The sequence below is a fragment of the Poeciliopsis prolifica genome, unplaced genomic scaffold (assembly GCF_027474105.1).
Source record: "Poeciliopsis prolifica strain line A6 unplaced genomic scaffold, Auburn_PproV2 SCAFFOLD029, whole genome shotgun sequence".
In the NCBI taxonomy this organism is placed as follows: Eukaryota; Metazoa; Chordata; class Actinopteri; order Cyprinodontiformes; family Poeciliidae; genus Poeciliopsis; species Poeciliopsis prolifica.
Window position 1 is genome coordinate 788,544 of NW_026562404.1, and position 16,163 is coordinate 804,706.

At 39.4% G+C, this 16,163-nt stretch overlaps 2 protein-coding genes across 6 annotated transcripts in view; both read left to right on the forward strand.

Annotated features, from left to right (window-relative positions):
- The window catches only part of acot7 (acyl-CoA thioesterase 7), a 45,976-nt gene extending 40,736 nt beyond the window's left edge, over positions 1-5,240 (forward strand). For all 5 annotated transcript variants that reach the window (XM_055049819.1, XM_055049820.1, XM_055049822.1 and 2 more), the window contains one exon: positions 4,748-5,240. In XM_055049819.1, coding sequence (XP_054905794.1) covers positions 4,748-4,846 — 99 coding nt within the window. In that variant the 3' untranslated portion in view covers positions 4,847-5,240. The remainder of the gene's footprint in view (positions 1-4,747) is intronic.
- Positions 5,241-10,651: 5,411 nt separating this feature from the next.
- Positions 10,652-16,163, forward strand: part of LOC129372440 (probable G-protein coupled receptor 153) — a 34,474-nt gene continuing 28,962 nt past the window's right edge. The window contains exon 1 of the mRNA XM_055049764.1: positions 10,652-11,213. The gene's annotated coding sequence lies outside the window, so the exon portion shown is untranslated. The remainder of the gene's footprint in view (positions 11,214-16,163) is intronic.

Genomic DNA, 16,163 nt, shown 5'->3' on the forward strand with positions numbered 1-16,163 from the left:
TTGAATTTCCACAGCTGGATTTTACTCTGACACACTCAAACAGGGCTTAGAAAAGGAACACTTGGAAAGCTCTGCAAATGTTATTGTGTGTATCAGGGCCAATGACGTCACATGAAGCGGTAAGACTCGGCACTAGGTGGCGAGGATCAATAGTAAGCTGGGCGCTTCGGCAGTGGGCTCCGTGGTTCAAGGTGATCAGCTTAGTAAACATCTCTGCAAACGGATTTGGGCCCAAATTCTGACGCCTTTCGGAGACTTTCTACTGAGGGACAAAACTCAAAACAACAACAAAAAAAAATGAGAATATGATGAAGAGAGAGAAAGAAAGAAATTTTGTGGTCAGTCTCTTGATTCCCAAACCCTGATGAATTCTTCTTTAAGATTATTTGAAACAAAATCATAACATTGCTAATGCTAAAATAATACATTATATACATATGACATATATTTATTATTTTTGAGAACAAAGTTAAGAGTACCTACCTGTTCTCATGACAATTAATTAGATATATGTCTTTTAAGCTAGAGAAATGTAGAAAAATGTGAATGTCTTTTGTAAAAACATTACAAAGGAGCTTGAGTGCACCAGTAACGCTTGACTGGTACAGAGCTACTGTGTTCCCCCTGGTATTTTCTATGGTGTTTTGTAAAAAATAATCAATAAGTGAGTGAATGAAAAAAAACATTGATGGATGAATGGAAGAATTTTATGCTTTTGAATGTGTTTTTTTTTTGTTGTAATTCATAACTTACCCTGAGACAGCAACTATTCCTGCTAACATGGCAATGCTGTGGCAGTGCATACAGCTGTGGCTCACAAATAGAATGAAAACGCTTAACTAAATAATGTTTTTTCTTTCAGGCTGCAAGGCGGTGCAGCTTCACTGGCATAAACTGTTCTGTGGTGCAGGTTGCGACATGGTGGGGCTAACTGCTACCGCGAGTCACTTTCAGCAGTAGTTTAGTCGTGCTGCATCTGCCAGTGGAGTATTTAATTATTACAGGAACAATTTGCACAAAATAATCACAGCGGGTCTATGATTATAAAATCAAGCTAATCCTCCCTACCCTGATACTCCTCTCGAATGGATTCCATGCGCTTGCTAATGAACAGCAAGCCATTTTATAGACAAAAATCAAAGCAGATCAGTGGCAATGAATGCCATCTTTTCATCTGATTCTGTAAAGAATGAACGAGCCAAAAAAGAGTACATTAATAAATTATAAAACACCCCTGTCAAAAATGAATCAAAAATACAGCGTACTTATAAAGGGTGAATGAAGCAAACCATATTGCTCCAAAATTACACTTGAAATTGTGATGAGGACCAGGTTAGGTGACCACGACTCCGGATGGCAGCTTCATCTTAAAAAGAAAACCAAAACACATTAAACACAGCAACAAGCAGTGATAAAAGGGCTGATCAGTCCACTAGTGTGCAGTCACCATGGCAGCTTGATCTGATCATGTTAAAAACACAGATGTTGGTACCGATGTTTTTTTTTTCCTCATGTTTTTATGCAGTTTCTATGAAACTTGTTCAATGTTCCTTTATTTATCTCTTTCTAATCTTTGTGTAAAGCTCAGTTGTGGCAGTTTCATCATTGTAAATATTAATCAAGATGGCTTTACCAATAATACTATTTGTTATTGCTGTAGCTCCTGGTTGTCAAAAGGTGCCAGGAAAAGATAACACTTAGTCTCTGACAAGGTCTGCTAAATGGAGACCTTTTGTCATATAAGAGCAACGGCTTTACTGGGAATCTGTAGGTTTTATTTATTGTCTATTTCAGCTCTCATCTATTTACAACTTTCCCCAATCTCTCACTCCCGCTGTGTCTTGTCACCAACAATTATCCCAGAACCCAAAATAAGCACAGTCAAGTGCCTTAATGACTGTCAGCCATTTACACTATCCCTCATCATCACCAAGTGTTTTTAGACTCCCTTTTTCAATTTCTGGTCCATTTCCCTGTTGATTTGACCAACATTAGTCTGCATACCAAGCAAACAGCTGAGACAGTGATTGGCTCTCTACACATGGTGTGAACAGGACGATACCTACAGTTGGAACCACATATTTACAGACAACGAAGACATGCACATTTTTTCTCACTGCCTAAAGTTAAATCAGAAGAGACTTCTCATGTCTTTGGTTAGTTACCAAACCAAGACTTTTTTTCTAAATGCCAACCATTTCAAGAGTTTTTTTGTACCTGAATTTAAATTCAGAAGTCATCATATATTTGGACACTACTAAGGATAATTCTCTTTTAATCTGTATAACTTTGGGCAAACTTTCTTTCACAAACTTCTCACAACAGTTTGCAGAATTGGTGTATGTCAGTCAGATTTGTAGGCCTGACTTTTTGTAGGCTCGTACACACCTTTTCAGATTTACCTACAACTTCTTCAGAGAATGATGGGCTGGGTGGTCAGGCATTACCCATGTAATACTGAAAATTGGCACAACGTAAGGGTGAATCCTCAGCCTTTTTCTCTATGCCTTTACACCCATGACCTCTTTCCCAGCCAATATATAAACACAATCATTCAGTTTTTTCTGTTTACCGCCACTTTATGGCTAATGGAAAGTGATGACAGTCTACTGGAAGGAGTTTTTTTTTTTTTTACCCCTGACAGAGTGGTTCTCTTGTTTTAACATGAACAGAATCATCTCTGAAACCACATAAATAATAACAAATTCCAGAAAATAGCTGATGAGAATTTAGCTCACAGAGTGACGATGGTTGAGAGCTTTGACGTTCTCTGATTACACATCTCAACTGACCTCAGCTTGACCACACAAATCTCCCATCAGGTGAGAGAATGCTGCACAGAGACCGTGTTTCCTGAGCCCCAAAGCGCCGTCAAGATTTCCTGACCACTTTCTGTTGGTCGACAATAGAGAGCCTCCTGACCCACTGCTGCACAGTATGATTCAAAAGCTGCACTGGTCTACACAAGAAAGACCGGCCGAGAGTAGTAAAGCCAGCAGAACACATCAGTGGCACACAACTCCCTCTTTTCAGCAACTTTCCACAGTGACTTTCTCCATAGAACAGCCTCTTACATCTCAAAACCCTTCCAAGTCAGGGCATAATTCACGTTGCCATCTGCCATCCGGTAGAAGAATAAAGGCATATTAAAAACATACTAACAGATTGTGTTCCTCCGGGCTGTCAATAGTAAAACTGCCTGCCTTCCTCTTTTTAACCTTAGCCTAAAAAATTAAGCTTTTCACTATCATTACATACATATAGTAACTAGTTTTTTTCCTGTTTGCACAATATAATTTTGTTTGCCCTCGCAAAAATTGATAAACTGGCTGATTTTATGAAGGCTCTTCAGGTTTGGTTGACAAACTTAGTTAAAAACAGAATGAATGGACGGCGTGTCCGATAGTTTGCATTTGCTTAAAATGCTGAATTGTGTTGAAACTCTGTCTTCCTCCCTCTTTGAAACCCAACGAACTGGAATTATGCATTGCTTTCAGCTGAATGGCAACAAAGCATAACTGGCTGAGCAATATGTTGACGGTTATATAACTGGTATACGGCAAACAAACCAAAAACTGCAGCTGCACTCTCCTCAACCTGTTGGTGTTTGTTTTCTCGTCACATTGGAGTCATGATCCCCAGTGACTTGTACCTGCGACGGTTCTTGTGGCACAGTTACCAATCTGCCAGGTTTGCACCTCACCCATGAGACTGGTATCTTCTTTTGAGTTTGCAATCTGAGTGTGTCCTCAAAAAGAAATAGATCTTAACATGCAAGTTCTGTTTGCAGCTTGTCATATGAAGGGATTCAAGAAATGTGAAAGAAGGTTTTCTTGACAGAGGAGACTAAAAAGGAACAATTTGCCTGACGTGCAAAAGACTATGTTTGGAGGAAAATTAGCACTGCGCATCGCCTTCAACACATCATCTTCAATGAAAATATTGCTTTGGTATCATCAAGTGGGAATGCTTTCCTTCGGCAAGGATAGTGAAGCTGGACACTGGGCGAACCTGCCCAGTATCAGCAGATACAGACAAGAAAAATATGCAGTCTTTGTCTTCTCTCAATCATCCCGCACCGACTACATCCTCTCAGCGGCTTGTGCGGATTTGGAATATTTTGCAAAGGAGAATTTAAAGAGGATGAATTTTCCTGCTTCGCCGTGTCACGCTTACATATGTTAAGGCTAGAGCATGCAGAGCAAAAATAAATAAAAATGTTTTTACTGAAAAATTTTAGTGAAATCTGTGTGAAATTTCATTAAAACATTTCAATAGTGGATTTAGTTTCATTACAAAAAACAAAGCTCCATTTGTTGGACAGGTCAAGAGACGGGATCTGAGGGCTTTGTAAGGAGATAGCGATAATCTCAAAATAGTCATTTCTAATTTACATTTACTGTAATATTAACATACAGGTTCGGTGTCAGCTTATCCGAATTACGCTGTTTTCCCACTGCGTTGCTGTTTAATACAACACTAGAGCCTAGTACCTCACAGAAACTTCAAACACTTTCAGATGTGTTGATGGGAAATATCCTCTGCAAACTTTCCACGTCTGATGCAGAAAGACCACTTCACCGAGATGATGAATGGTGATTGCCAAGCACAGGGTGGTAAATTAGATCAGAGCTTTTGCGCCTTTGCATAATGTTGCAGCAAAGGAAGCATTCCTGTGCAGACTAATGTGAAAGTGACAAATGTGCATCTTAAAGCAAGTCTTTTGTCCTTGTGCTTTTGTCCACAGATTGAAGGAGACGATGAGCAGAAACGTTTTGAAGAGGGCAAGTCACGTTACCTCCAGAACAAAGCAAGGAGACTTGCTGAAAAAGAGCGTCAGCAGTGACACTGTGGCTCAGCAGAATCAAAACCCACACAGTACACACACGTTATGATGGAGTTAATGCCTCTCTGTTATTGTAGCCTGTTAAACCGCATTCTGTGACCCTGTTTTGCAGCAGCGCTACTCACCAAAGTGTTTCCATACATTGTGCAATATCAATGTAAAAGTAATAGTACTTTTTTTAAGTTTAGGGAGAGTTTTATGACTGTACTGTATGTAAAATCTATTTATTATTACTGTTTGTATTAACTGACAGTGGGATTGTAGAAATACCATATTGTTTTGCAGGAATATCTCTAACTATACATATTTGGCTTTGATGTCAGCCCAAAGTAATACTGAGAGTGAAAGGAAAATGATTAATAAGTGAGTGAATAATAAAAATAAAAAAAAAAGAGCCAAGCGTGAGTCGGGGGCTCTCGCAGCGTGTCCTTGCTTGTTTGATGATAATTATGTCATTGTCTTAGACATGGCAAAGAGGGCACACGCCAGCCGTCTTTTCAGCACTGTGTCTTTCACAGAGAGTTCATCGAAGCTCAGGGGTTTTGACTCATCCAGCATCTCTTCCCCCACCTCCGTCTTCTTCCTCCTCTGCCTCCTCCTCCTCCTCTGCATGCCTGTCACACTCTGACTTCAGCCCGTGTCATGCTCGCATCCGTCTCCATCTCCTCGCAACGTCGCCTTCTTGCTCATTTACTCTATTTATCCTTAAGGCTCTTCTTCTATCCCATCATCTGTCCGCCTCACTCTCAGTTTGCACAGATGAGATATGAAGATTGCTGTCGGCCTTATAAGAAACAGAAAGTATTAATATTATATCGCTTGGTGCAGAAGGTAAGATCGGGACAATGAATTATTCAAGTGAAGAGTCCATGTCCATGTGACTGTGTCAAAACTGAATTATCTTTCCAGTGAGAGGACCACATACAGTCTCCATTAAAAGAAAGAAAACCCTCTTTCTATTCTAAGGCTTATGTGCGAAATTGTTTCTAAAACAATTTATATCAAATTCGGATTGTGGAAACCACCCTCATTAAATATTAAACAACAATGAACAACAAGATGGTAACATTTCGTGATGTTCAGTTAATCAGGCATAATTAACCAGCAGTACCTACCTGCTGCTTACCTTATTGCGTTGAATAGGATTTGGCAACAGAGTTCTTGGTTTTTTACACACAGCTTTTACATGTTGGGTTTATTTTTGTTCAACAATTAATGTGTTGAATCTGTTGAGCGATTTGTACTCCAAAGCTTACCTCTACAAAACAAAACAAAATGTAGAAACTCAAACAGCACACCATATCCTTTGGTTACTAATGCATTCAACAGATATGACTATTTGGAAAGCCTGTTTATTTTCAGAAACTTAAAGTAAAGCAACTTATTTTTTAGATTAATTACGCATAGGTGGATGTTAGGTGGAGGTTGTTGTTCTGTTTATGAGGCTCATTTTCCACTTACAGCTAATAAAAAAAGATATAAAATTTAAATATTACATCAGGAAAATCAAACACCTTAAACAAAGAGCAGCAAATGTAGACTTATTGAAATGTTACTTTCAAAAGGCGTACAGACAAATGAGACTCATTGGAATTAATATTCTAAATGGTTGAATATGTAAATATTCTGACATATAAAACATAAACTTGAAGGAGGATGTGATGTCTTTTTTTTTTTACTACCATGGCTGTCAGCTATAGAAAAACAATTTAAAGAGACACAATCAAAACACTTGGATTTTACACTTCTAAAAAGCAAAAGCAACGTTGGTTTAATCATGACAGGCTTCCAAATCCCCATCCTTTGTTTGTGCACAGAAACTCTCTTGTCATTGGCTCTTGAAGGTTATTGTTTTTCCTTCTGTCCCTGCAGCCCGATCAGTATATGTGCTTTTCATTTCCCCTGCGAAAATAAAGTTAGGCCCGAGCTGCACTGGGGGTGGGAATCGTGGGGGCGGGGGGCCATATCTATTTTTAACTCCAGTGAATCGCAGGCATCTTGTGGGAGAAGAACACAGGGAGGGAGACACAATGTTGAAACGACAGGAAGCTTTTCACATGGCAAGACAAGACCTCCACGAAATTTGAGCTGATTGAAAAACATTTGCATTATGCACAACATGCTGTGTGCACGGGCCGAGCATGCCGGCGTGCACACGGGCATCGTGCACACGGGCATCGTCCATCGTGCTTAAACTTCCATCGTTTCAATGGCCATTACTGTCTTCAGTCATTTCAGTTGGCGGCAGCTTAGAAACTATACTGTAACCATGGTTACTTAGATGCAAGATTAGTCTTAAAATGGAAGAAATTACCTTATCGTAAAGCAGTCTCCTCAACTTCCCCTACAAGTAGCAGGAGAGCTGCTGAATATTATAAAGTGCGTCCTAACAGAATTTACGTCCATTCACTTGCAATCTTCAATTTACACTTCTCACTCTGAAGACAGTGACCCCACCAGAGGGTCCATGTTAAACTGCTTTCCCCACAAGAGAAAACGAGTAATGAATGAGGACGAAATGCTGATCTCACGTTTCCGCTCATGCCTCTGCTTCCAAATCAGGAGATAGCTGCACACTCGCTGCTGTGTCCTGTACCCTGGAGAGACTGTCAAGGCTGCTTTTACAAATGATTCTCCCGCACAGCAAGAAAAACCATTAGGGAACGCAGAGGAAACGATAAATGACCCAGGGAGGTGTTCAGAAACCTCATGCATGATATGAAGCTATGAAATCTGGGACTTAGCATCTTTTTCACACTCCCAACCACTCGAGCAGTGCTTGTATTCAGGGATTGCTTTGTCAGTCATTTTCTTGCTGCAGGGACCTCAGCTTCCACACATGTGAGACAAAACACATTGACCTGGGTGGATCGTGTGCTTAAATCTGACTCGCACAAATAAGTTTGTCAATACTTTCTGTGAGGGAAAGATTCCCTTGCAGTCGCCGGTCGATGCTGCAGATACTAAAACACGGAAAGCAGCACACAGAAGATAATTTTAGAAAAATAAATAAATAAAATAAATGCATTCTTATGTGAGAATCGTCTTTTATCCATCCTTGCACACCTTCACAGAGCAGAGAAAGTCAGGCACCACGTGTTGTCTTGGAGTGGAGCCAGCAGGACTTCCCTAGCAGAAGGGATGACGTACGACTATGTAGTTTGTTTGGTTTATGTCTTTCTTCTTTGAAGCTGCAGCACACCTTACTGGAAGTACTTCTAAATGTGGCTGCCTTCTCACAAACTCTTTTTCAGAGAACACAAACGTCTCTGAAAGAATGGAAAGCACAGCCACTGTACCATCGACTGGTTCTGACTATTAAAGATTCGCTCTAATTATTAGGGGTGTACAAAACATAAAACAAATATTCAGTGTCATTGCATCTTATTTTGAAATTGCAAAGGACTGCTTAGACCCCATAACATTATAGGCTATTACAGTTATGCAATGCAGTAAAAAAAAATCAGCAATATCTCTTACAAATTTCTTGTTTTCCACTTTTTGTCAGTTGAAGGTTTAAGATCATGAAGCCATTTGATATATTTAAAGACAACCAGAGCAAACACAAAATGAAGTTTTCAAATTATGATTCAATTTATTATGGGTAAAGTCTAGCCATACCAACCTTCTAATGAGAACAAGCAATTGCTCTCCAAACATAGCAGCTATTCAACTCTTGGTGGCAACAATTGCTGTGAAACGTTTCTCATAACATACGATGAGCCTTCGCAGCCCTGTGGAGGAATATTGTCATGCTGCATCATCTCAAGTGGATTTCAGGCCAGCCTTGACAAGGCCACTCCAAGAAAGGTTCACTACTGATCTGTTGTTAAAAATTAAACATCAAGATGGGTTTTTGAAAGGGATAGGAACTCAAGAGCATCATGCTGATGTAGACTTATTGGACAACAAAATGTGAACTTACAGAAAACACAAAGGGAACTTGAGACACAGGAACCAGGATGAGGAACCTGGGAAGAAGAGACTAATGATGGCACAGAAACAGGAAATGACTGGGGGAGAGCAATCAGCACTTAGTAAACAGAGCTAAATATAGAAAACACATAAAAAACTCGGAATACAAAACCCATACTTAAAAAAAATTACAATTTCCTATGATAATCCTTTTCTGTTTTGAATAGAAATACAGTGTAAATACCACATTGTTTTGTATATTGCCATGTATTTAATATATTTTTCAGTTTGCATTCTTACTTTGTTTGCAAGTCATATCATTACAGTCATATTCATGTTCCATGCATTCCTTATGCTGTGCAAAACCACTACATGTGTGTCGAATGGGAGGTTACAGCTGAAAGTGGGGGCAGCCTGGTGCCTGTGGAGCCAGTGGGCGGGAATGCCTTCTGTTACTTTTTACTTCCAGGTCACCTAGCATCTTAGAAACTCCAACACTTTCCCCTTGCCAAGTTTAAATAAAGGACATATGTCTGTTTATGGTACAAAAACAAAGCCTCTGTCGTATTCAACAATGAATATTAACCTGCTTATAAGCTCTTATTTGTTTTTATCAGGCTACTATATTTAATTGTTCAGCTCTTTTTAGACTTGTTTTACTCTGACGACTGAACAATGAACATTTTAAAGACATTGAGTGGCAGGGAACAGAGGTTATTATGTTCAAATTTATCCCAGTCTTTTTCAGAAAAGAACTTGTGGAGACACAGGTTTTTCCGGCGTCATCATTTTCTTATTTTTCTTATCCCTGCACTCCCCAAACTCCCACTTTTCAACAGTCAAAGTCAGCTATTTTAGATTATTTACTTGTTTTGAGGTTTCTGTCCTGAAAACAATTTCCCTTAGGTAGAATTATTTTAAGAAATCACAAGTAGAGATGTCTGTCAACACTTTCTCGTCAATAAAAATGATAACAGTGTGTATCTTTTGTCGATGCCCAATGAGTGATTAAGAGTCACCAGCAAATGCAGTGATTTATATGGTTCTGAATGCTTCGAGAAACCCCCCCAAAAAAGAACAGTAACTATATGAATGCTCATCGTATGTTATGAATGTAGTCCTGGATGGCACACGGTACTGTGTGTACAAAACTGAATCAGCTGGGGATTCACTAATATTTTTCCAGGAAAGCATTTAAACAGGAGAGAGTTTGACTGTGTGCAGGATTGGCAGCTCCCAGGTGTAGTTGAGCGTATCATAAGCCATCTCGTTTAATGAATGGGAAGCAAGAGATTGCGTGTGGCTCATCAGACTGTCCCTGAAACAAATGAAATAATCTTCATTATTGCTGCAAAATCCACTGCACTGGGGACAACTTGAGTCTCTCTAAAGAGGCTGAGTATTCTCATACGTAGGCTATATGTATATTTTATTTTATTTTTTTCATTGCATGGGTGCAAGCTGAGCCCTGCGGGCGGAAAACTGCTCTAACTGAATCATCCAGGGACGGAGACTTATATAACGAGTCCTATAATGTCAATGAAAGGCGCATGTAAGAAGAAGCATGAATAACATGGAGAAGGACCATGTATCGGCTCACACAGGGTTTAATGCATCAGGTCATTTTACAGTGACAAAAGGCGACCGCTAAATCTAAATATAAACTATTTAAATCTCTGGGTTTCTCCGAACATGGGAGATGAAGTCCACTCATGGTTAGTCCACAACATTTTATGTTCGTGATGCTTACAGTTGTTTTTTCGCGAAAGCGTCCAAAAAATAAAAGAAGAAAGAAAATAAATCAACAGCTGGACTCCGTCTAAACAAGGATCCTGTGTTTTTTTATTTTTTATTTTTTATTTTATTCTATAAATTATTCCTTATTGCGGTTCACTCCCACGGCCGCGGCGGCGTGTCTGATTCACGAGCGCGAGCGCTTCATCTGCCGGGAGCGCGCGCATCAGTCATGCCTCATCCACCGCGCGCCTCGCCTGCGTCGGAGGGCGAAAGGAGATTTTTAGCCTTTTATTCTGCAATTATCTCACCTGCTAGCGCGGTCGCTCCGCTCCGCGCTGCTTCCAAAGACAGTCCGGCGTTCGTCCTTTTGAACAAGCCGAGCGGCTCGACGTCCTTCTGACGCTTTTCCTTCCTGTGAATGAAACAAAAAGCCTGGCAAGACGAGGAGTAACTGGCTCCAGCTGCGGCGCTGTGGTGGGTTTCCTTTTTCTTTGTAGGTCGCTCTCTTAACTTGATGCTGTCGACGCTCCGGAGCGTCACTGTCTGCAGCTTGAGGATTTAAACGCAGGAAAAGCCACTTTAATGGACTTGAACTGACGAGACGAGGCAACCGCCTTTCATTCCTGTGGGGAAAAATAACAATAATGATAATAATAATAATGCGCTGCTAGGAGATTGATTCATCCTGTGTGTGGGGGGAGAGAAAAAAAAAAAGGTAAGATAAAACTCTGGTAGCTTATTATGTTAATGCCGCACTCGATGGTGATTAGCCCGCTAATTCATAATTGATGTTAAGCAAACAAAAAATAAATAAATAAATGCAATAAGGAGGCTCCATCCAAACAGGTGGTGTTCTGAAGCAGAAACAGCTCAGCTGGCTGGCGGAGAAAGTGAATGTGAATGGAAATGTTTGAGTCAAAATGTGGACCTGGCCTTGGCCAGGCAGGTCTGACCTACATCAAATGGCACCAGGAACACATTGGGAGCCAGAAGTGGCCTGATTAAGAGATGAATGGCATGCGATGTGTGCTGTAAGGTCAGCAATGGGATTCAGCAGCTTGATTAAATGAGGAGCATCAGCAACCACACATGTACACTCCTGATCAAAATCTTAAGACCAGTCAAAAAATTGCAAGAATTTGCATTTAGCATTATTGGATTAAGAAGGTTCTAAGTAGAGCTTCACAATGTTAAAAGAAGAAATCAGCATAAGAGACAAAAACATTTGAGCGGGGAATTAATTGAAAACTGCATTTATACTCAAACATGATTTTTTCAGCTGATCAAAAGTTTAAGACCATAGCTCAAAAAACCTCCAAAACCCCCCAAAACAGAAATCAAAGTGCCAAAAAAGGACTCAGTAATGAGTAGCTCCACCATTCTTGTTGATGACGTCAAACAATCGTTTAGGCATGCTTGATGCCAGTGTTTCCAGGAGGCTAGTGGGAACATTGCTCCAAGTGTTGAAAATGGCTTCCCGAAGGGCATCCACTGTCTGGAACTGATGTCCATTTTCGTAAACTTCCCTTGCCATCCATCCCCAAATGTTCTCAATTGGGTTTATATCCGGGGAACATGCAGGATGGTCCAAAAGAGTTCTCTTGGAAGAACTGCTTTGTCAGGCGGGCATTGTGAACTGCAGCATTGTCTTGTTGAAAAACCCAATCATTACCACACAGACGAGGGCCCTCAGTCATGAGGGATGCCTGCTGCAACATCTCCACATAGCCAGCTGCTGTTTGACGCCCCTGCACAACCTGAAGCTCCATTGTCCATTGAAGGAAAACGCACCCCAAATCATGATGGCGCCCCCACCACTGTGCCGTGTAGAAAACATCTAAGGTGGATCTCTCTGTCATGCCAGTAACGTTGGAAGCCATCAGGATCATCAAGCCAAAACTTTTTCTCATCAGAGAAGACAACTTTCTTCCACCTTTCAATGTCCCATGTTTGGTGCACCCTTGCAAAGTCCAAACGGGCAATTCTGTGGAGTTGAAGAAGACGTGGCCTTTGAAGACGTTTTTTGTTTCTGAAGCCCTTCCCTTGCAGATGCCGTCTGATGGTTATCGGCTGCAGTCGGCACCAGTAATGGCTTTAATTTGGGTAGAGGATCGTCCCTTGTCTTGACGGACAGCCAATCGGATCCTGCGGTTCAGAGCTGGTGAAATTTTTTTGGGTCTACCGCTTGATTTTTTTGTTCCATAACCCTCAGGATCATTTAAAAAATGCAAAATGACTGTCTTACTGCGTCCAACCTCAGCAGCAATGGCACGTTGTGAGAGGCCTTGCTTATGCAGCTCAACAATCCTGCCACGTTCAGAGTCAGTGAATTTTTTTGCTTTTGCCATCTGGAGGTCTTGACAGTGTAAAGACTTCACAGAACATGACATGGAATCCAGATTTTTGCACAGCTTTTGGCTTTTAAAGACTATGGTCTTAAACTTTTGATCAGCTGAAAAAATCATGTTTGAGTGTAAATGCAGTTTTCAGAAAATTCCCTGCTCAAATGTTTTGTCTCTTGCACTAATATTTTCTTTTAACATTGTGAAGCTCTACTTAGAATCTTCTTAAGATTCAATAGTGCAAAATGCAAATTCTTGCAATTTTTTGACTGGTCTTAAGATTTTGATCAGGAGTGTATGTGACGTTTTACTGGTATTTACAGAGAGGAGCTGAGTATTGACAGAACACCCACCAATAAAGGGGGCATGTAACCCAGATACACCAGTATCTAGCATAAAAAAGCCTCCTGATTGTTTTAGAAATCATAAATGTCAATACAGGTAATAGGACTTGTAAACTTAATTTTAGAATTGTTTTAATCCTATTTTATATCAGACGTTTCTTTTTTACAACATTCGACTGCTTGATACAAAGTACATGGGTTGATTTCATTATTATTTTTTTGTCTTTTAAGGAAGTTTTAACTTGAATTAAGGTGGAGCAGGTAGGAAAGTTTAAGGGTGTCCTCATGCTCTACAGGCATGTGGAACAAGCTTTGCCTTAGTATTTTCTAATCTACAATGACTCCCAAAGGACCATGGCAAACAATTTCACAACCTGATGCGACACAGATCCTACGCAATTTTAGCAGACAGTCCTCATTTTTTCCATGCACATGCTGAATGGACAAGTGGTTAGTCACAAGCTAACACATAGCATCATAAGACAACAGGTCACAAAATGAAAAGAAGAAAGTTAATTCCCGTATTGATCCGCCACAATATTCAACACAATACCCCAGAGTCCAAGTTATAGTTCAAACCCAAAACCTCTTATTGTTTCCGTTGTTACAGAAAAACATCTCTCCTTTCATCAGTGTATTTCCTATTTTTTATTTATTTATTTATTTTTTAAACAAAGACGTTTAGGATTGTTAACTTGAAGAAAAAGAGGTTCATGTTTGACCCACTATCAAAACGTTTTTTCTTGCCACCATTACAATTTGAACTTGTTGAATCAAATAGTCATAAATATTACCAAGCAAGCAGTGAAACTAATGGCTTGCCTTTACTTATTATTACTTATTACTGATGCCTTAAAGAAAATCTGGATGATTTTCACAGATTTGCATCTTCCATTTAGGACAATTGGGGAAACTCCGCTTTTATGCTTACTGTAATTCTATGATGAGACATAAACACTCAAAAAACTTAAAAACTTTTAAAGCGTTAGGTTAAAAAAGGCAATAACTTAGTTTCATAAGTGTGCAAACATCTAAACCAATACTACATGAAAGTACATTTGGATTCAATTTCAGTATTTAGTTTTATTTGGTACTCATCAATAAAATCAATCTGATTAACCTGGAATAAAGTTCAGCTTTCTTCATAGGGTGGAAAGAATATTTCCGTTCTCCAACTAAATCAACGATTAACGTAGCACTTACAAAGGACCAACACCACCTCCTCATACAAATGTATCAGTCAGGAGCACAATATAAAAAAAAATCCAGAGTTTTCTTCCTACCTCATAACTCCCATCACAAGAAAACATATAGATAAAACTGATATTGTGATAGTTGAATCTTAACTGGTGAAAGAGACTGACAACAATCCAGAATGTGTTTGATGGGACAATAATATCACATGTTGAAACATTTTATATTAAGTCAGAATCATATTATTGCACATGAAATAATAGAAGAGCTGGACATAGGAAGAGCTGCGGCCTGTGTGCGACAGTTTGTGCTACACCAGATCTCAATGTTTCGCAGGGCAAGTGTGACATTTTGTTTGTCGCACGTTCAGCTCAGTCATTTTGTGACCACGTTAGGCTGCGTTCACACCTTTCCATTCTACATTTACCAACAGCAAATCAACTGTGTAGGATATTTACACCTATTTAAGAATATTTCATATGCAAACGGTGCTTGGCAAATCTATTCATACTACTTCAACCTTTTGTTAAGTTTCATCAATTTACTAACTTCAATTTGTGTTTTTTTGTTTGGAACTTCATGTGAAACAACAAAATATCACAGAGGGAAAAAGAAACCCATGAGAAATTCCTTTTGCAGCTTCTGCCAAGGCAGGTTAAGGACACAGCAATGATGTGAAAAATGCACCCTGGATAGATTAGACCTAAACTAAACTTTTTAACGTACATGTAAAATAATTTGTGGTGGAAAAGTAACATTGGTCATTACCCTGAACAAACCCTACTCACAATGAATCACAGTAGTGGCAGAATCATGCTGCAGGAATGCAGAAAAAAGCATGAAGACAAAAAAAAAAAAGTTACAAATATTGCCATATGTTCCTGTCCACTTCACAGCTGCACTACATTTTGTTGGACTGTATTATACCACTTTAAAATACTTTCAGGGTTGTGGTTGTAATCTGACAAAATGTAAAAACCTTACAGGGGAACGAAGCCTGTTACATCCAGGTACTTTATCTAATTTGCCATTCATTGACAAAGTCGAAGGTAACTTTTTGTAAACAAGAAGTTGGCTTCAGGGTTGCATTTGTAATGGAAAATTCAGCTGCACACTGTGTAACAATTCGTTCATGTTGTAAAGAGGAGCCATCATTATGCTTTTTCCATGATCATAAAACCTTATGGATCGTGGCCTTTGATGGGGAAGCATGATTTGCCTGGTACAATTTTTATTTATTTATTTGTTTCAAAACAGTACTGAATGTTGAATATCATTTTCATAGTGGTAACTTGCTAGGTTTTAAAGATTATAGAATGAGATTCTTGGGTCTGAAAGTGGAAGGCTAATGGGAGCTACTATTTCAAAGAGGTTCTAGTGTTTATACAAAGTTCTTTTGCTCTGGGTCTGTTATGTAACATCTTTTTGGTAGAAAATGCCCAATGTGGAGGTATTATTTTACTTATCAAAATATCACCAGTCTAAATTACATACAGTTCAGACAGAAATTTCCACATGTGCTCATAATTTAAAATATAGTCTTTCTTTCATAAGCATGTCAGGATTATGTCAGTGAGTTAATCTTCCATCCTTCGGAAGCTTGAACTCTTTTGTCCTCACAATATTTATTAGATTAAGCAAAAACATTTTTTCAGTGCTTGACTTCTAAATAAAAGGCAAAAGTGTGCTGGAAGTTTACAACAGCATTTGATCTACAGGTACAGACTCTGCTTTGTCTGATAGATGAAACTATTTTAAGAGAGCTTTGAGAAGTAAGTAGAATGA